The 21,074-nt window shown below is 38.1% G+C and overlaps 1 protein-coding gene across 2 annotated transcripts in view; it reads right to left on the reverse strand.

Moving 5' to 3' along the window:
• eng (endoglin) overlaps window positions 1-21,074 on the reverse strand; it is a 60,482-nt gene that overhangs the window by 12,435 nt on the left and 26,973 nt on the right. For both annotated transcript variants that reach the window (XM_054756277.1, XM_054756276.1), the window contains exons 4-12: window positions 20,079-20,195; window positions 11,802-11,979; window positions 8,884-9,058; window positions 8,704-8,806; window positions 8,424-8,616; window positions 6,249-6,400; window positions 5,362-5,589; window positions 5,068-5,134; window positions 1,770-1,880 (exon numbers count right to left, since the gene is read on the reverse strand). In XM_054756277.1, coding sequence (XP_054612252.1) covers window positions 1,770-1,880; window positions 5,068-5,134; window positions 5,362-5,589; window positions 6,249-6,400; window positions 8,424-8,616; window positions 8,704-8,806; window positions 8,884-9,058; window positions 11,802-11,979; window positions 20,079-20,195 — 1,324 coding nt within the window. The remainder of the gene's footprint in view (window positions 1-1,769; window positions 1,881-5,067; window positions 5,135-5,361; window positions 5,590-6,248; window positions 6,401-8,423; window positions 8,617-8,703; window positions 8,807-8,883; window positions 9,059-11,801; window positions 11,980-20,078; window positions 20,196-21,074) is intronic.

Genomic DNA, 21,074 nt, shown 5'->3' on the forward strand with positions numbered 1-21,074 from the left:
TAGGTTTAAGCGAAACGTTGTGGAAAAGTGGTGCAGGTTGGTTTACCAAACTCAAAAATGGACGCACACCAATAACTTTAAAAGATTATGGCTTTTCGGGGAAACTTATGACAACCATTTTGTGCAGCTGCTTTGCGGTACCTGTTTTGTAGTAATCAGCACTGCTATTTAGGTAGAGCCACATTACACACAAAGAGCAAAATGCAACACTTAATAATTCCATAATTCCAGACTGCAAACATACTGACCTAGCATAAAGCTAGTGATATCATCATTGGTGGAAAAAACAGTACCAATACGATCCGATGTTTCATTTTTATGCCTGACATCATTTTTCAACTACAAATTTCTTCATGGAAAAACAAGAAGTATTGTTCGTTAAACTGTCTTGCTGTTTTTCGGAAAAACAACAATTAGTAAAATGATGACTTCAGTGTTCCCTCGCTCTATCGTGGTTCACATTTCGCAAATTCGCTGATTTTCTCTAGTGCCTTTAATTTTTTTTTTATTACAGGGTATGAACACTGTTATAGGCCCTGGCCCTTTAAGAAGAATTGCAATGTGGGAAGTTGAGTGTCTATCTCTTCGCTCTCTTGTCTGTCTGCATCCTGATTGGTTGTAGACCGCTGTCAATCAATCTCCTTCGTGCCGCCCTGCCATGTCTCCTGTGTCATCGCTAGCTTGGTTGGGAAATACCTTTTTTTTTTAAGAAAAACAACAAATATGTCTGTGCTGTTTTTTAGAAAAACTACACATACAACTGCAAATTTGACCTGAGCTTGTTTGTAAAACATTTGTTTTTCCGCAAAAACAAAAATCTGACTTTTCTTCATTTCTCAATGAAATTAAACATTTTTTTCTTTGTGATATAGGTGAAAAAACATATTATTAGAATGAACTTTGGCCTTTGCTTTTTTTCTATTTTTTCCAAATATTTCAACTTTCTTCTAAAATAATCCTCATAAATCTTCCTCTCGTAATATTATGACTTTATTCCATTAATATTTTGACTGTATTCCCAGAATATTTGGACTTTTTCTCCAACGTAATTTTCCAAAAATGACAACTATCATAAATAATATAATATAAAAAACATATTTCTTTCAACTCTATACTACTAAAATGACATAATTTTTCCTCATATTTTGAGTGTATTCTCGTAAAATTGTGACTTTTTTTCTAATTAGAATATGACTTTTTCCACTTTATATTTTTACTTTATTTCCAAAAAATTACGTTTTTTTTAGTTGCCATATTTCAACTTTATGCTACTAAAATGATGTTGTTTTTTTCTCATAATATTGTGTTATTCTCATAAAATTACGACTTTTTCTTTTTAGATTACAACTTTTTTCTCTTAATATTTTCACTTCATTCTTGCAAAATGACTGCTGATTTTTCCATTTTTGCTGTTGCTTTTTTAGTTTTATTTTTCTTGTTAAATTATATTTTTAGAATGTGCCGCTGGCCAATAAAAAAACAGCAGCGGGCCGCACATGGCCCCCGAGCCGAACTTTGGACACCTTGTAATTGGAGCAAACACAGGAAAGTGATATGTCGTGCTATGGTGTTATTTTCTTGTTTTTCTACCACTGTCCCAGAATAAAAAAAATGGCAAAGCTCCATTGTTCGTTGCATGCTAGCATATGAACGGAAAAACAAACACAAGTTGCTTGAATTAAAGGTTCAACCTAGCGCTTCATGCATGCCATTCTTTTGGTGAAACTACAAAGTCATACTATGGTAACCATATTGAAAACTCGACCTACCTGTTTTAATTTTGATGAACCACAATGCTCCAATAAGTAACACTCCTATCAGGAAGCCTCCGAATGCGATGCCCAGGACCCCGGGGAGGCCGAAATCAAAGCAGGGAGGGTCTGAAAGATAAGCGAGAAAGAAATATGATGCAACCTTCAGTCTAAATATTACATCAACTATAAGCACTGAGTGCTATCCGAACGTACAGCAAAAAACTATATGTCAACATTCACATTCAACACCCCCGGGGGCAAAATTGGCAGCATGTGGAGCAGCCAACATGATGTCTGTGCATGTCAATCACTAAAGCAGAGACATCTTGTGGTGGCTTGGCTTTACTACATCAATTGAGACCAGGCAGGAGAAGAGAAAATAGTCCCCAACGGTCCATCTACAGTCACTTCAGACAAATGTGGAAATTTTGTCGCTGTGTGCACGTGAAGCTGAACAAACAGGAGCAGGAAGCAGGAGTCTCCGAGCAGGTGGACAGGAGGACGTGACAGCGGGCCAGCGCTGTGACCACCCCCGATCCCCTCCGGAGATCAACCAACCAACTGACAAACAGGAAGGAGTGAAGTCCTGGCGTTAGAGCTCGGCTGAAAACCAACATATCTTTCTTACAGCTTTACCATTTGACGAATCATACAGAAAGTCAAGCTTCTTCGTGGCTTGGGGACTGGAGGGCCGCAGGTTTGAGACACCCGTGGACTAAAAAAAATACAGAAAACGAGACTAGTTGTTGTCCAAACACTGCTGAGTTGTCCGCCTGTTCACACTAGAGAAGTCCATGTCCAGAGACACACCCCTGTTTTACACTTTCACCTTTCGCATTTGCTTGTGTAAAAAGGATTTACCCCATTTGCGTATCATAATATTGTAAAAATTACACTTGATCAAATAATACATTGAAACTGGGCTTTCTTCCATCGACATGATGTCCGGTTCAAATGTCATATCTTGCTTAATTTTTCATCCCCAATCCCCAATGTCATTTTCGACAAATATTTGACTTAGTTAGCTAATTATGTTACGCTACTGTTATCAACATTTAATTTTTCAAAGCCAGTTGCACAGCAATATTCATGCAAAAAAATACAATTGTAAGCCTCAAGGCAAGCTGGGAAGCCCCCAAGCACACTTTGCAGGTTATAATTAGCAGAAAATAATATTGTATTGTGTAGTCCGTGTGGTGCAGTTACATTGTGTGTTCTGCAAACGTTTGGTTGCACCGTGAGTGAGGGATGCGTTTGGTTTGATGACATTCTATTGGTTTGTGTTAGAGCAGGGGTGTCAAACTCATTTTCATTGAGGGCCACATCGCAGTTATGGCTGCCCTCAGAGGGCCACTTGTACCTGAAAATATATACAGTATGAATATATATATATATATATATATATATATATATATATATATATATATATATATATATATATATAAAACCTCGTGATATTATTACACAATGCCCTATAAACATGAAGTGAGAATGTCAAGTTGACAAGCAGACATTCAAGCATTTCTTCTTGATGACAAAAAATGCTTGGAATATTTTGTCGCATAATCAGATAATATTAAAGTTTAGAAGAACTGCACACAGTACAATTTTTCTGTCAAAAGGAAAGAATGAATACATTTAGAAGGAATAAGGTGAAGTGCATTATTGACACATTATTTCCAAGCTTTCGTGGGCCACACAAGAGGATGTGGCAGGACACATCTGGACCCCGGGCCTTGAGTTTGACACAAGAGTGTCAGAATAGACATTTTGCCCATTCGCTGATAGGCTCGGAACACAACCCCCGCGAAAAGCGTAGATCTACTGCAGAGGCGGGACGGCACCTGTGTGAAAGTGAAAGCGTATCCTGCAATGCCAGAAGTGAACTGAATTGCGGCATTCCGTGTCAGATCTACTGTTGTGGCTCTGCTGCAATTTTGCGGTAAAATGGGTCTTGGAGTCTTGAGCTGAAAACATCTTGACGTGAGACCTCTGTGATTCATACCCTGGTTTGTAATCTAAAGCTAAGAAGAGTCCGGACAAACTCCAAGTTCCCCTCCTTTTAATCAGTGTCCACTTCCTTGTGTGATTCCACTGCTCAGTTGAATCATCTAAGAGTTGCTCCGTGTTTGAGTAATTGCGGTTCAATGGACCGACAATAGCTGGAGGCCCTGCAGCGCCTGTGTTTGGACAGCAGCACAGTCAAAGCTCCCCCTTGGAAACACAAAGGGCCTGGGCTATGTCCCCTGAGGGTCGTTACTTGTGATTGTGGCCACAAGGTCAGCCTGCAGACCTTCCTAGAGGACGAGGCCGCCCCCGCTCCACACCCACTTACAGGCGGCATCCTGAGTTCACTGCTATGACAACCGCCTGCACGCCGCTTCTGGTGCACTCAAAGTAACAATGGCAACCAAAGCTCCTGCCAGCAGCCAGCAGCAAGTACACACACTGTGGAGACCACTGGTCATTTGGAGCAAAATATGGTGGATTTTTCCTAAGAGAGGCTATTTCAGCACAGGTGCGGGCTCAGTGATGATGCTTTTCATTTCATTAAAAAAATTAGAATAAATACTAATAATAATAATAATAATAAATATACAGTATATATTAATAAATAAATAATATTATATGAGGCAAAGTTTTATATTATGGTGTGATTATCTTATATTTGTATATTTCATTTTTCTAAATGTGATCACTGCTGAGAGAGTATTTCTGTATGGGTGTGGGTTCTATATTGTGATGTATAATAATAATATTATACATTATGTAAAATAATCACATTATGTAATGTTTTATTAATGTCTTTATTATTACTACCTTATTAATACTACTGGCGCTGTTTAAAACAAACTAATGCATGTATTAAAATATATTTTAAATTTAATATACTATATTTAATAATTTTATCAAATACTAATAATTAAATTTAACAAAGATTTATTTGGGTTTTTTTATCATTCAAACTGTTCTTTTTTAAAATAAAGAACACATAACATCGTACTGAGGGGAGTTCCTAATATTTTTATCCTTCTAAATGAGGCAGCCAAAATAATAAAAACCGTTCAACTAATAAGGAAATCATAGCAATTGCAGTAACTATTATAGCACTTGTTTTGATCCAGCTCATGTATTGGATGTGATTAGTTTGTGTAATGTTGTGGCCTCTGTGAAGAGAAGCTACACCAATGGCAGACATTGCAATCGTTCAAGATGCTTGTTTTTGCAAAGAGCAGACTGAGATGCATATACAGAAGCTTATGTAGACAAGCTGGACTGTTGGACCATATTTTGGAGATTAAACTGAACTCACTCAGTGTTTGCTGACAAGGCGGGGTAACCTCCAGGTTCCTCTTCACTCTTCCCCCGTCGACACATTTCTGGTGAGCAGCAAAGAAAACAGTTGACCGAGTCACCCTGCATTTAAGATCCTAATGAGCCCTAATTCTGCACTAACATTCGCCATTTATTCCATTTACCAGACAGCGAAGAAAGCTGTGTGACATGCCACATTTCTCAGCCGAAAGCTCAATGAGCTACCACGTCTTTGGACACGCTTTTTAAATGCGATGTCGTTCCCTTGAGAGACTGGAAGTTTGATTCCTACCTTGCTGTAGCAAAGTTTGACGGAACATTCCACGTCCCAGGTGGTGGTCAGCTCATGGAGCTGACCCAAGGAGAAGCTGAGTCGTGTGCTGCTGGGACACGAATTCAAGGAGCAGAACTCGGGAATGAAGGGAAGCTCCTTCACCACCGGGCAGGAGCCCTTAGAGCGCACGAAACAGCTGATCACCTGAATGGTCAGAACCATGGCACCCAGAGTGTTGCCAGAAATCTGAAAAAAACAAACACAATACAGTTACAATGCGACTCATTATAAATGACACTTGTGGCGCCCCCAATGGGTTGTGCTGAAAATGCTAACATAAATATATATCGTAAACTTTTTACAATCATTAGACAAGTGGCCCATGACTTACGGACAGTTAGTTGCTAAATCACACCAGTGCGCCCGCAAAGACACTTTAATTAATGGCGGCCATGTTTTTGAATCAATCTTGTTCAAATTTTACAGACACGTGCTTGTCAGGCTACGAAAGGTGTGTACCAAATTATGGTGATCCGGCTAAAAACCCTTAGGTTACAGTAAGTAGCGCACTGAGCTGTGTGAGAAATTTAAAGTCAATCCGACTTATGGGGTAAAAAATTTGGGGTTGGATAACAGCGCCACCATGTGGTGTATTTGTCAGAAAAAGGCAACACAGTAGGGATGCATGTTTTAACAAATTTTCACCCTTTTGTGCGCAGTAGAAGAGTTAACTTATAAAAACAAAGGGGTAAGCTAATTCTTGCGCGTTAGCGACATCTAGAGGACTGGAGTGGAACATTATCATGCGACACTCTACTGGGTGCTATTTTATCTATTATTGCAGCGTATAATTTATTGTAACCTGTAAACATATATAAAATATGTCGTCAAGCACAGGCTCTCACCTCAGCGTAGATTTTCTTGTCGCTCTGCACCTTGGCGTTGGGGTCCAGGGGTGAGCGGTAATCCGGGGACGTATACAGCTGCATCAACAAAGGCATCTGATCAGGCGGCACCGTGGTAGAGGACAAGGTGGGCTCTGCTATTGTGGGCGTCACTGAGGAAAACATAGAATGAAATTTGTTTGAACCACCCGACTTTTGAGATACTTTTCCCAGCAGGTCTCTGTGTCCCCTGGTCAGTGTTTTGTACGTAAGTGACAGGAAGAAAGACTTTGACTTGCTTGGGAAGAAGTCGTGCTAACTTGTTGGTTTGGCTTATATTGGGGTCAATACGGCGTATGTCACATATGATATGCAGGTGTTGTCTTTCGACTTTTCCCGTCGGGGTCACCAAAGTGAGTCAATCGCGTCATTTTGTTTTGGCTTCGTTTTCGCGCCGGATGTCCTTCCTGATGCAACATTCCCATTTATGTGCACGCCATTAGACCACCAGGGATGTTCCATATAATATAATGTAATATAATTAAAATGGTATATACAACAATACATATGATTCTATATTGTACTATGGACCTCAGTGACAGATGTGAATGTTATATACTGGATATATTGTTATAATTTTTCCACAAATTTCTCTTAATTTAAATACTATATGATACCTATATAGGTCATGTAATTTCCATTTAATATATAACAATACTGTATATATTTTGTATAGTGTGTATAGTTATGGAACTCCATCAGCGACAAATCATATTATGCAGTACTGTATTAGTGGATTTTTTCAGAATCTAAATAATATGTTACATATATACTGTATTTAATAGAATTTCCATTTAATATATAAAAAAATATTATTCTATGTTGTATTATGGACCTCTGTTGACACATTTTTAAATTAATATAAAATGTAATCGAAATATTCTATATATTTGTCTAATTTCTCCACAAATTATTCTTAATTTAAATAATATATGTTGCATATACATCCATGTCTCACATATTTATGTAATATAATTTCAATTGGACATACATAAATAATCTCAATTAAAAATCTCAATTTAATATACTGTATAGCAGTACATATTTTTCCATACTGTATTATGGACCTCTGTCAGTGACAAATATGAAAATATATTATGCCGTATATACTGTAGTTTTTCTTAATTTGAATAATATATGTAACATATATGTATACTCTATGTAATATAGTTTTAATTTAATATAAAATATATATTATTCTATATTGTATTATGGACCTATGTTGACATACTTTAAAACTAAATTGTATATGTATTTGCATAATTTCTCCACAAATAATTCACAGAGGCAGCTGAGAAAGCCTCCAGTCGGCTCCGGATTTGGAGAGGAGATCCACATGCACGGGCAACCGCCACCTTAACACAAGCCGCGGTTCGCCTGGGCGAGGGTGTCTGCTGTTGCGAGCCCCGATGACCCCAGGAAACATCACTGATGATGTGTTCAGATGCATCGGAATACATATTTAAGAACTTAATTTAAATAATACTGAACATACAGTCATGGAAAAAAATATTAGACCACCCTTGTTTCTTCAGTTGCTGCAGGAGGAGGACGTGGGATTGTTACTACTGGTTTGCATGCTGCCCGCGAAACACCAGTTTGTTTGCTCCTGTGCTCTTGGCCTTAAGATTGCTGTGATATTTCTTAGTCTGTTCCACGTGCTCCTTGCCTCCTGTGACGCCGTCTGCTCATCAGTGAGTTGTTGCCTTTTTCCACGGTGCCTCTTTGTTTTACTACCTTAGTTGCACCGTTCTACCTCAGTTTGGACTCAGAAGTTTTTGCTATTCCTTTGTTACTTGGTTCTTGCTCTACTAAATTAAAGATATTATTTTTTGACCTGGATTGTGTCTGGCTCTGCATATTGGGATCTCTACCTGACTGCACGTAACACCTCCATCTCCATTGTCATTCTTTAGGATACTACTCAGGGATGGAATAAATCCTAAACGCTTCCTGAAATATTCAAACTCCACCATAAACGTTAGCTTTACAGATACCATGTCTGCACAGTAAGCGATGTTAAGGTAAAGACACGTTGTTTTGTGAGTCATAGCAAGGACAACGATGCACCGGGACATGAATTGAGGCACGGCCTCCACTATTTTAGGAAATATTGTACGATATGCATCTACTCACCTGCTGAGCTTTCCTGACCAAGAACCAGTAATAACGTTGATTCTTCCGATCTGATTTCGGTGTAACTGGTGAACGTTGCCACTTTGAAGAAATCCAAAGCCTTCCTTTGCACGTCCTCGGCTTTGTCACTGCTCAGCGTAAATACGGGCTGGATTCTGTGGGCGATGGCAGGCAGTAGGATCTCATTGTTACTCTGGAGAGGCAAGTGAGAGTAAAAGTAAATTAGTCATGACTCTGGGACAGTTGTGAGTGTTGAATAATGTAATGTGCCGAGACCTACACAAAACTTTGTGTGCTGTAGAGTGAGGAACGTCCATGTGGTGCCCTGTGGACCCCTCAGGAACACACTGGTCTTCTTTGTGTCCACGCGAACTGAGACGTTGCTGCAACACGAGAAATAAAAGATTTAAGATATTTATACATCAGGAGGAGCAAAGCAGTGTGTTAGTTTGAGTTCTACCGAATGTTGGCGTCCTCTGGGATGTTTATGATGTGAAGCTCGGAATCATCAGCGCGTTGCTGCGGAAAGCAAGACTTGAACGAGGACGTCAAGGCCGCCGTTTCAATCTTCATGAAGTGCTTTTCTGAAGGATCTTCATTTTTGAGTATGCAATCTTGAGGGCCTGCTTTTGTTCCTGCAAAAACACGTTTGTGATGAATATGCATTCACTGGCATTATAACAAAGAAGAAATCAGACACTATGAACCAGTACAAGACCAAAAATAAAGCTCAGTTTTGACTGACTAACTCCTATTTTAATTATATAAATTCAAATTATCTTGGTTGCCAGTCACTCAAACGTGAGCTTTATTATCTCTGCAGAGTCACAATTTTTGACACAGCTCTTGTACAGTAATCCCTCATTTATCACAGTTAATTGGTTCCAGACCCAACTGTGATAAGTGAATTTCCGAGAAGATTCTTTCTTTATAAATGGAATATTTTTGTAGTTAGCGCATAGAAAATCTCTTTACAACCTTCTAAATATGGTTTTCAACATTATTAGAGCCTTCTAGACATGAACCAACACCCCTATAGTCAACCTCTGACCTCATATTACAAAAAATAGTAGACATAAGAGTAAATAAGTAGGGCCCTATGATTTCCACGTAAAAGGAATGTAATGGCATTTACTTGTCACTTATACAGAGGTACAAGCAAGCACCTGTCCGTACATATAAAACATACCATACATTTGCAAAAGATGTATTGCATTAACAAATGTAAGGATTTTTGTATTTAGTTAATGGACATTTCATTCGCTGACCCAAAAAGCACACACTCTATGCTGGTAAAATAAGTGTAAAAGGTAAAAAATGGAATTCTAAAAAATGAAGAGAAAAAAAAAAATTTGAAAAATATAAAGCGAAATTTGGGTAAAAAAGCAGATTTCATAGGGCCCTAAATAAGCCATTTAAGACATAAATAAGACTGGCGCTTGTGTGTGTTGCTATAAATATGTTCCCTCTGAGTGGCGGGCGGATAGGAAGTGACGTCGAGGCTTCAGGATTGAGTTTCAGCTTGGCGTGGGTTACGGCTGCAGCAGTAGGCCATGTTTTTATTAAGGATTTTTATTTGGGATTATTGTGCCTATTGTGCAATAATTCAAACCTGCAATAAAAACCTGTTGTTCCGCTGATCAAGTCTTGCGTTTGGGAGTCTCACCAAACATTATAGTAACATCACTGGCACTTAGTGACAAGTGTAGAGTACTACATATCATTCACAGCGTCTTTGCGTGTGTTTCTGAATGCCCTGTACTGTATATGTATTTCAGCATTGGGAGGCTTCTTTGTTGTTTCTTTCTGGACAGCATACTTCCTGTGGTGGCTACTGTTTCATCAATGTAACATTACTGACACCTAGTGACCAGTGTAGAATACTGCATATTACACCTGTGGATGTGTCTTCTGAATGCCTTGTTCATTAGCCATTTTTATAGGCAAAAAAAAATATGTAAAATTAACCTCAATATGCACATTTTTGACTATTAATAGGTTGTATTCAAACACGAAACAGCATAATTTTTTTTTTTTTTTAAACTGTGATACCGCAAAATTCAAACCACTAAGCAATGAGGGATGACTGTATTGGATTTGCATTGCTACAAGCCTGCAAACCTCAACAGCATGTACATTAAACACATTTTAACAGCCTAGAGGGTGAGGTGAGTGTCAGCTACTACAAAGACTCCAATATCACTTAATGCTGCTTTAACATTCAGTCAGACTGTTGTGGAAGTGCAGCTTCAAGAATTTAAAAGCAGCTTGCTGCCCAGAGCTGCTTATTATGTATTTCTTGTTGCAAGCATGGCGTTGAATTTGTAATCATGCTCTCTCAAGGAACTTGCACGTATTTTCTACGTCTCTAGCTATATCCAGAATACATCTGACTAAGACCAACAGTACATGTGTTCATCCTAACACCTCCACAAGGGTCAAGGAACATTGCAAACTGGGCCTGATGCTGGAATAATCTCAAAATCCTTGTGGAATATGACTTAATATAACTGTCTAGCCAAGAAAAGTCAATAGGATTTATTTCTTATTTCAGTGCCTTAAATGTAACACTTGGTTTATCTTGGAACATGTGGCTCATACTCGCAGGTTAAAACAATAACATTTCAGGAAAAAAAAGAAATGTTACTTGATTTCAATTTTATCAAATATTTTTTGAATCAATTTGTATTTGAACAATACAGTACCTATATATTTTTTTATAAAATTTGTAAGTCTATATTTTAAAAAATTGGCTTCAGCATACCCCCGCGACCCTAATGAGGATAAGCGGCATAGAAAATGGATGGATATATTAAAAAATAAAATCATTGTGTCCCTGTGTATCACTAGATCAACAGTATCCAAAGTGCGTCCCAGGGTCCATTTCTAGCCCATGGCTGTTTTTTTATTGCCCTGCGGCATATTCTAAAAATATAATTTAACAAGATTTTATTTTTAAAAACAGTAGGAAAAATAGAAAAATCAACAGTGCACCGTAGGTTCTTGTAAATTCACGCTGTATTATTCTGACATGCAAAACCCAGGACAGTAACGGTGTCAGCTCTCATCTAACAAGAGCACATACTTCACAAACCAGGACATGAACGCAGATGTACTCTGAAATACAGAGAAAAAAAGAGAGAGGAAATAAAAGCAACTGCCACTACTCCAGCACCCCCAACATTCAATCCAGAGGCATGTCAGAGTTCTTCTCTTGCTCAAGGCGTCTTAAGGAGGATTTGTTGGAAAATAATGGTGTTCACACCGAGTGTAGCGCTGCTAGCGAGAGCAGGAAAGTTCAGCTTTCATTCAGCCTGTTGTATACGTAGCTTCTAGGCGGATGGTAATACTAGAAATAGAGTCTCCAGGAATCCTCACCTTCTGTTGCTTTGAAATGCAACCCTTTAAGATTGGCAACGGTGGTGAAGGAAGTCACACCTCCGAACTTCCTGGTTGCCCACTTGACCAGCTCCTCGTCCTGGCCAGGGAAGTCGACAGCGTGGATGTTCACGAGATGTCCGTTGGTGTACAGGACGACTGTGGAGGCGTTGCTTTTCTGTGAAATAAAGCCGAAAAAAGAAAAACAGCTCGGCTTTAAAGACATTTAAATGATTCACGTGGGCCTAAAAAGGTCCACTATTATTCATAATTATGTTAACTCACCTTGTGTATTTGACTATATCAGGCTTTGCTACACATCTTTAAAAAGCTTAGAGTTCTGTCAACTATCCGTCAAGCTACAGATGTGGAAGTCTGATCATTCTGTTTTTCTTCAACCTGTATAGGCTAATAATGAACTTCAGCGGTCCGATCTCAACTACAATACAGAAGAGCTTCAAAATAAAACTGCCTAAAAACTATGTTGTTTTGACGTGTCATTTAGTGGACAGAGCTTTTTTGTGAGTCATGACACAAACTTTTAAAAACGGGTCTCAGAATGAAAGTGTCTTGAAACACCGATGTCGTTATCCCCGTGAAAAACAGAAAGAAATATACTGTATTTTCTAAAAGTGAGGACGTACAGTACAGTATACAAATTGCAGTAATCTGTCGTTTATCACAGTTAATTGGTTCCAGACTCCACTGTGGTAAGTGAATTTCTGCAAAGCAGCATTCATTGTTTATAAATTGAATATGGTCATAGTTCATTTTAGAAACCTGTTTACCACCCTCTAAATACGGCTTTTAACATATATCAGAGACCCCGAGACATGAACTAACATCCCTTCAGTCACCTTGAGATTCATTTTACCCAATATAGTAGACGTAAAAGACAGAAAATAAGCCATTTGAGACATAAATGAGACGTTAGCAATGGGAGCCACATTATAACCGAGTACTTCCTGCGGTGGCTATTTCTTCATCAATGTAACATTACTGACACCTAGTGACCAGTCTAGAACACCACATGTCATCAACATGTATTTAAATGCATCTTCTGAACACCTTGTATTTGTACTTTAGTCCATTTAGAAATTTTCAAGTTTGACAATGCATAATTAAGGCAAAAAAATATGTAAAATTCACTTAAATATGAAGATTTTCTGGCTAATAATAGGTTGTAGTCAACCATGAAACGGCACTCATTTACTAATTAATATATTTTGAAAAACCGCGACAGAGTGAAGTGAAGTGAAGTGAAGTGAAGTGAAGTGAACGCGACGTGGTGAGGGACGACTATAAGTGTGTTCCATATCCCAAGCTTTTTCAAAAACACAAAAAACATACTGATAAAAACACAGTATGGAAGACCACGCAACTAGGAATGGGCATGGTGTAAGTAAATAGGCAAGGCAAGGCAAGGTAGGTGTATTTCTAGAGCACAATTCGTACACAAGGTACTTTACAGGAAAGAAGGGTAAAATCACTTTAATACTTTACACTTTAATATTATTTTGATATTAAACGTTAATAAAAATACCACAGAAAGTATGTTGTAACTCAGGAATAAACTTGACATTTTCCAACTTGCCAACCTTGAAGAAATTCTATGAAAGCTTTTCACTCCACCTACGAGCAGATTGACTGAAGTCAACACTAAAACCGGGGAAAATGCAGGCAGGGAATGAAAAAATGCACTCTCCCTCCACCAAAAGCAGACCTGAAATCTGTATTTTTTTGTATTTAATTGGTGATTAATGTCCTTAACTGTTTTCATGTCAGTGTTGAGCAGAATAAACTAGTTGAGACAGAAGCAACAGTGCCTCTGCTGGTTGCAGCCAAGTAGTGCACTCATGTGTGTTACTCAGTTGCTTTCAGACATGTTCGTCACGATCAATTAATGGACTTATCGGTTGTCATGTCCATCCATACTAACAATATTTCCAACTAAGAGCATGATGTGCCTGTTTATTTGCAAAAACAATAGTAAGAATCCTCGACATTACTCGGAGTGGAAACACAAACAGTGTCAGTATTGTTTCTATTTATATTTGCCTGGAGCATTCCCAGACTTTTTTCCATATCAAACATGTTTGTCTGCCCCCTCTCTCATTCACTTATTCCTCACCCTCCACCCAGCTCTCCTTCTTCTATTCTCTCGGCCCTGTTGGAAAGAAATGTTTATTATGGTTAAGTGTCCACAAGCCTAGTTGCACAACCCCTTTGGAGCCAAGGTCTTTCCTTTGCTTCCTGAGTGGGGCCAGGAAATGGGACCTTTTTTAGCTTTGTGCGTCACCACGGTCGGCTGGAATCTGGCTCCATACAAGGTATAAATATATACATCCATCCCCATCGACGAGACTCTGCTGTTTCCTCGTCTGTCCCCGATGGGAAATAATGGAGTTTATCTTTACATGAGATGGGCTGGAAGGCCCCATGCATTAAAACTTATGTCAAAATTCATTCAATAAATAAAGAATACTTTTGCATTTCAGCATCCGTTTGAGCTTGAATGGATTTCAACATAATGCTGCAAACACATTGCTGCTGACAATCATTCATTTGAGACAAGGGAAACGGTCCTGTTTTGTGCACAAATAGCTTTTTCCCTCTCTTTGTAAAAGATAATTGAATGTAACTCAAGTGTTTTATGGCTCTTTTTATCATTCCTCACGCATCTTTTTGGGACCTCAAATGATTACCAAGTCAGCATTTCTTCCCAAAAAGAAAAGAAAGTGCTGACTCTCACAGATGACTATTATCTTTGGTCGTTTTTATCATGTGGGAGTGTGTCAGTGGAAGTCACAGAGGTCGCACGCACTCGCCGCCTATTGCCGTGTGAAAGAAAAAGTGGTGAAAGCGGGCTCAGCCTGGAGGGAGTCGTTTAGGTGCTTTCTTGTATGAGTATTGGACTGATTCAGAGCCCAAAAATAGTAGGAGGGGAACTCCGAGCATGCTACAACCAACTACTGTAGGTCATGTCTGAAAAGTACAAGTGGAATTGTTTTTAATAATTACAGCGCATTTCAGACCAGATTTCAAATAAAAATTACGAGAAGGGAACCCATAATGTTACAAGGACAAAGGCGTAATGTTACGAGAGAACAAACTTGTAATCTTACGGAAGACGCATTGCTACACTAAAAAGTATCAATGTGTCTTGGGATTTTTATATTACATTCTCATTATGTTACAACTGTACCCTTGTAAAATTATGTTGTTTTAATCATGACATTTTGACTTTATTTTCATAAGTGTCACTTTACCAAGTGTCACTTCTTGTTTAATTACAACTTTATTCCCGTAAAAATACAACTATAGTCTATAGATTATGACGTTTTTCTTATAAAATTATAACTATACTCTCGCAAAATGACTACTTTATTCTCGTGAAATTACAACTTTACTCTTGTTAAAATACAACGTTTTCCTTGAAAAATTACTGCTGTATTACTGGAATTACAACTGTACTCTTGCAATGCTATTTTTTTTCCTCGTAATAATACAACCGTATTGTTTAAAACTACACCTTTTCACTCATAAATCACTGTTTAATAAATAAATATGTACAGTATGTATTATATATATACACAGTGGTGTGAAAAAGTGTTTGGCCCCTTCCTGATTTCTTATTTTTTGCATGTTTGTCACAGTTAAATGTTTCAGATCATCACACAAATTTAAATATTATGACAACACAACTGAACACAAAATGCAGTTGTTAAATGAAACCTTTTATTATTAAGGGACAAAAAAAAATCAAACCTACATGGCCCTGTGTGGAAAATTGCCCCCCGTCATTGAGATTAATTGAGATCTACCAGTCTGGAAAAAGTTACAAAACCATTACTAAAGCTTTGGGACTCCAGCAAACCACAGTGAGAACCATTATCCACAAATGGTGAAAACATGGAACAGTGGTGAACCTTCCCAGGAGTGGCCAGCGAACCAAAATAAACCCCAGAGCAAAGCGACGACTCATCCAAGAGGTCACAAAAGACCCCACAACAACATCCAAAGACCTGCAGGCCCCACTTGCCTTAGTTAAGGTCAGTGTTCATAACTCCACCATAAGAAAGACACTGGGCCAAAACGGCCTACATGGCAAAGTTCCAAGACGAAAACCACTGCTGAACAAAAAGAACATTAAGGATTGTCTCAATTTTGCCACAAAAAATCTTGATGATCCCGAAGACCTTTGGGAAAATAGTCTGTGGTCTGACGAGACAAAAGTTGAACTTTTTGGAAGGTGTGTGTCCCATTGCATCTGGCGTAAAAGTAATGCCACATTTCCAAAAAAAAAGAACATCATACCAACAGTAAAATATGGTGGTGGTAGTGTGATGGTCTGGGGTTGTTTTGCTGCTTCAGACCCTGGAAGACTTGCTGTGATAAATGGAACCATGAATTCTGCTGTCTACCAAAAAATCCTAAAGGAGACTGTCCGGCCATCTGTTCGTGATCTCAAGCTGAAACCAACTTGGGTTTGGCAGCAGGACAATGATCCAAAACACACCAGCAAGTCCACCTCTGAATGGCTGAAGAAAAACAAAATGAAGACTTTGGAGTGGCCTAGTCAAAGTCCTGACCTGAATCCTATTCAGATGCTGTGGCATGATCTCAAAAAGGTGATTCATGCTGGAAAACCCTCCAATGTGGCTGAATTACAACAATTCTGCAAAGATGAGTTGGCCAAAATTCCTCCACACCGCTGGAAGAGACTCATGGCAAGTTATCGCAAATGCTTGATTGCAGTTGTTGCTGCTAAGGGCGGTCCAACCAGTTATTAGGTTTGGTTATCCCTGTTAAGTTTTGTTTCAACTGGGGGGTAATCACTTTTTCCACACAGGGCCATGTTGGTTTGGATTGTTTTTCTCCCTTTATAATAAAAAGTTTCATTTTGTGTTCAGTTGTGTTGTCATTGACTAATATTCACACACTTTTCACACCACTGTACCACTTTACTGTCATTAAATTATGACTTTTTTCTCATACAATTACAACTATACTCTCGTAAAATTAAGACTTTTTTCTTGTGAAGTCACAACTGTGCTCTCCCTAAATTACAACTTTTTTTGTACTCTTGTAACGATACATTTTTTCTCATAATACTACAACTTTATTGTATAATAGGACTACTTTACGCTCATAAAAGTACTATTTAATAAGTAAATATGTATATATAATTTTAATGTATGATTTTCCCCGACTATTTTATAATATTACAACTTTGCTCTTGTAAAATTGTCAAAATATTACAAGATTAAAGATTAAAGTTGTAATTTTACGAGAAAAAAAATCATTTTATGATCATAACTAATAACTTTAATTATAAGACAGATTTCATTAATTCAATTGAATTTTAATTATACGATATAAGATCATTTAAAAGTAAATAATCGCCTTGTATTTTTTATTATATTATATTCATTTTATTGTTCTTTTATTAAGAGTATAACAAGAATGAAGTCGGAATATTGTGAGCAAAAAATCTTTTTCCAAGAGCAAAGTTTTAATGTTAGGAGAATAATGAAAATAAACTTGTTTTACTACGAGAAAAGAAAAAGTTACATCATTAGCAAATTTGTAATTACTAATGAACTGTCACGCAAGTGTAAACAGAAGTAAACAAGTAAAGTATTACCCATGGTAATATTAAAAAGAAAAAAAAATTTTTTGATAATGATGCAGATGGTTGTAAGTCTGTGATTTAGGATGTATAATCTTTGGATATTCGTTGAGGTATGCTCACACAAGTGTTTCTAATTTTTGTGCTACATTTAGAATTGTACGACCACATTCGTCTTTCGCGGTTCCACGGTACTCATGTTAGATACTTCTGCCAAACAGATGTCATCCAGGCATGCCAAAAGGCTATGGCAAGTTCAACACGTCAGCTTTAGTTTTGCTGCAGTACAAAAGCAGCTCACCAATCAAAACTGTTGGAATGTTTCTCCAAATGTCATGTGCCTATGATATGCTGACAGTCGTGTGATACCGTAACCTTTATCGCTGAGAGTCTGGACAAAGTTCCCTGTGACTACAGGATGTTTTTTTTTGTTTTTTTTTTGAGGGATGAGCCGCATCACCAGGGGTATAATAGTGTTTAACTGCACATTGCAGTGTCAGAGAAAACAGCAGCTGTTCTGCATCTGAGAACGTGCGTCATCGCCTCTGACAGCTTGGCTCAGGGTCACCCTTGCTGCTAACATGAGCACGGCGTGACATTAACACTGTGCATCTGTCACAGCTCGTGGCAAAAGCTGAATTGTCACTGTATTGTTGTATATATCATGTATAGAATGATATTCATCATTTTGAGGTTTCAAAAACATGTCGTCTGGAATTTCAAACAAGAGACGGGGCTGTTATATTTGGACTTTATTGTCGTAAGTTTAATCTTATGATGTTATATTGTATTTATAATTACAGACTTTACTCTTGGAAAATTACAACTTTTTCCTTGAAACTAGAACAATTTCACATGTCTTATGCACAGTATGGCATGAAGGGTGGGTTCCTAATGAAGTGGCCATTTTCAACATTGTTCGTCAATTGCGTTGTCATGGTTAGACAGCATGTTACCAAATAAGGAGGTTAGCCAACACTGCCATCAAGTAGAGCTTTCTTTTTTTTAATTCTGCATCTGCAACACAACTCACCTTCACATTAAAACAATTTTTTTCACAGAAAATTACAACTATTGTCATAAATTACAACTTTAAACCGCTAACATTACAGCTTTATTGTCATAATATTTACATATAGCAAATTATCGTAAAAAATTTTTCCTGTGAAGTTATGACTTGTACTTTAGACTTTAATCGTGTAATATTCTGACTTTATTGTCTTTATTCTGATGTTGCTTTTTTCTGATTATAATAATAAATAATATAATATAATAAAATAAATATTTGTATAGCGCTTTTCAAGGTACTCAAAGACGCTAATACAACAAAACACTATTCTCATAAAATTACAACTCTCTGAAAATTTACTTTTTTTCATAATATTCCAACAATCTGTTTGCATTTTTCTCCAACAATTCCAACTTTATCCTTGTAATTATGACTTTAATCTGGTAATATTACAGCTTTAATTACAGTAGATAGTAGATAGAAGGGACAGTTTGCATTTTTTTGACTGCACACTTTGTGTTCCACAGTGTTTACATGCGCGGATGAAGACGTTATGACTGCACACTGTCTTCATCCGCTGTGGAACGCATACAGTACACAACAGTGGACAGGCGACAGTGCGCAGTGATACGACGGGAGAGAAAGTAACGCCGAGCGATTGTGAGGTCTGATGTTTTTGAGGAGTCATTTTTGTGATGCAAATGTGTTACTCTTTCAAACACATCTTGTTTTGAGAAGCCAAACTCTTCACTTAAGTAACCACAATAACAAAGCGGAACTACGTTCCTCATCACCAAACTCCAACCAGAACTGGGCTCACGGGACCAAGTGTGGGATAAGTCAATGTTGATGGACTACACTGCTGAGGATGTCATACAACTTCATGTCAAAAATGACAACTTTACTCTCCTAATGCTAAAAAAAAAGAAAAAATCTGAAAATTACAAATTAGTTCTTGTAAAATTACAAATTTCATCTGATGTTAGAGCTTTATTCTTGGAAAATTATGTTTTTTCCTTATAAGATTACAACTTTATTCTCGTAATTAGGTAAGATTACAACTTTATTCTCGAAATTAGGACTTTGATTTAATAATATTACAACTTTATTTATTCACAAGTTAAGACTGAGTGTTTTATTATTTGTGTGTCTAAATATTGCCCATGGTTAACTTATTTTTACACTTGTATGGCACACCAGTCTGACCCTGGAACAGATTTTTTTTTTGTTTGTTCGACCTTAGAGGCTCAACATCTAAAAACAGCCCGAGAGTGCAAACAGTGATGCGCGCAATAAAGAGACACTTTGCACTGGAACATTTCCCTCCTGAGTTTCAAATCTAAATCCTGCTTCCAGGCTGATAGGACATTGATACAAGCTGACACCGGTGGCAGGATACGAGGCAAGATAAGCACATTTATCAATGAAGAAAACACTTAGCGGTGCAGACAAAGTTCAAGCCCACAAAAGAAAACTGCTAAATGTGCAAATAGTGAGGAGGTACAACAATGCTAGAGGACAGGGACTTAGAAGTGCTTCCCCGGCCAATTCGCTTTGGCTCAACAATAAACTACAGGTTGTAGCCGGTGAGCGTATACATCCATCATACATGAAGCGCAGGTAGACAGCTACTCACGTAAATATTGACGTCAGCATTGGTCTCATTGATGAGACCGTAGGCTGTCTCTCGCGACGTGATGATCAGGTTCATCGGCCTAGCGTCGGCCACCTCCAGAGAGAAAATCTTCCCCTCCTGATAGAAGAGAAAAGCAACACACTTGACATGTTGCATGTCGTATCCTCATGAATAATTAAGTTCCATCAAGAGCGTCGAGTGATGACTCACTTTTCTATGCAAATGTTCCACTGCTTAAGCATAAGAATGAGATAATAACCTCTAATGCTTGTTATGAAAGCTTCATAATGTGGAGTAATGGCTGCGTCGCAGGGAAAGTTTTGGCAGTAGATGAAAAGCAGAGCATGATTAGGAAAAGGCGGAGAAGTGAAGCGGCGTAAATATTCCCCCCCGCACTGTCAAAGCATCCCAGTGAGAGTTACTGTGGCGCCCGTAATGAGGTTCTTTGTGCCGCGTCGAGTGTCGACCATCGTTGCGCAAACAAAGCACAACCTTCTGAAATGGCTGCTGTGTTTCCACCTATCACAAGGTTGTTTGTCATCATAAAGCAGCGAGGTGGGACGCAAGTCATCTTCTTAGGAATCAATCAAATACAGCCAGTGATGATGTGTCAATCAAGGACACGAGCTGACAGAATACTGATTAACTTGAACACAAGTACTTCCAGTTTGGCATTGGACTCAATAGATTTTATTGAGCTTTTGCATCTTTTCACTTCCTTTCTCTGTTGCTAGTTCCTGACTCTTTCTGTGACATCCAGTCAGCTCCTTACCTGCCCTTGTGTTCTATCCCGCTCTTTGTGCCATGAGCGTAATAATAGACTTCGGCAAAATGGAGTACCCTAAAAGTTCTCTTCAGCTGCAAACAAAATAAATCCTTTTAAAAAAAATAAGTCAACTAAAAAAAAAAGCACTCTGAGAGCGCAGACCTCCACCAAGCGACATAGTTCCACCCATATTGTGGTTTACCATAAATGTTAGTCCTACACTTATTTTA

This window comes from Dunckerocampus dactyliophorus, chromosome 17 (genome assembly GCF_027744805.1).
Source record: "Dunckerocampus dactyliophorus isolate RoL2022-P2 chromosome 17, RoL_Ddac_1.1, whole genome shotgun sequence".
NCBI classification, from domain to species: Eukaryota; Metazoa; Chordata; class Actinopteri; order Syngnathiformes; family Syngnathidae; genus Dunckerocampus; species Dunckerocampus dactyliophorus.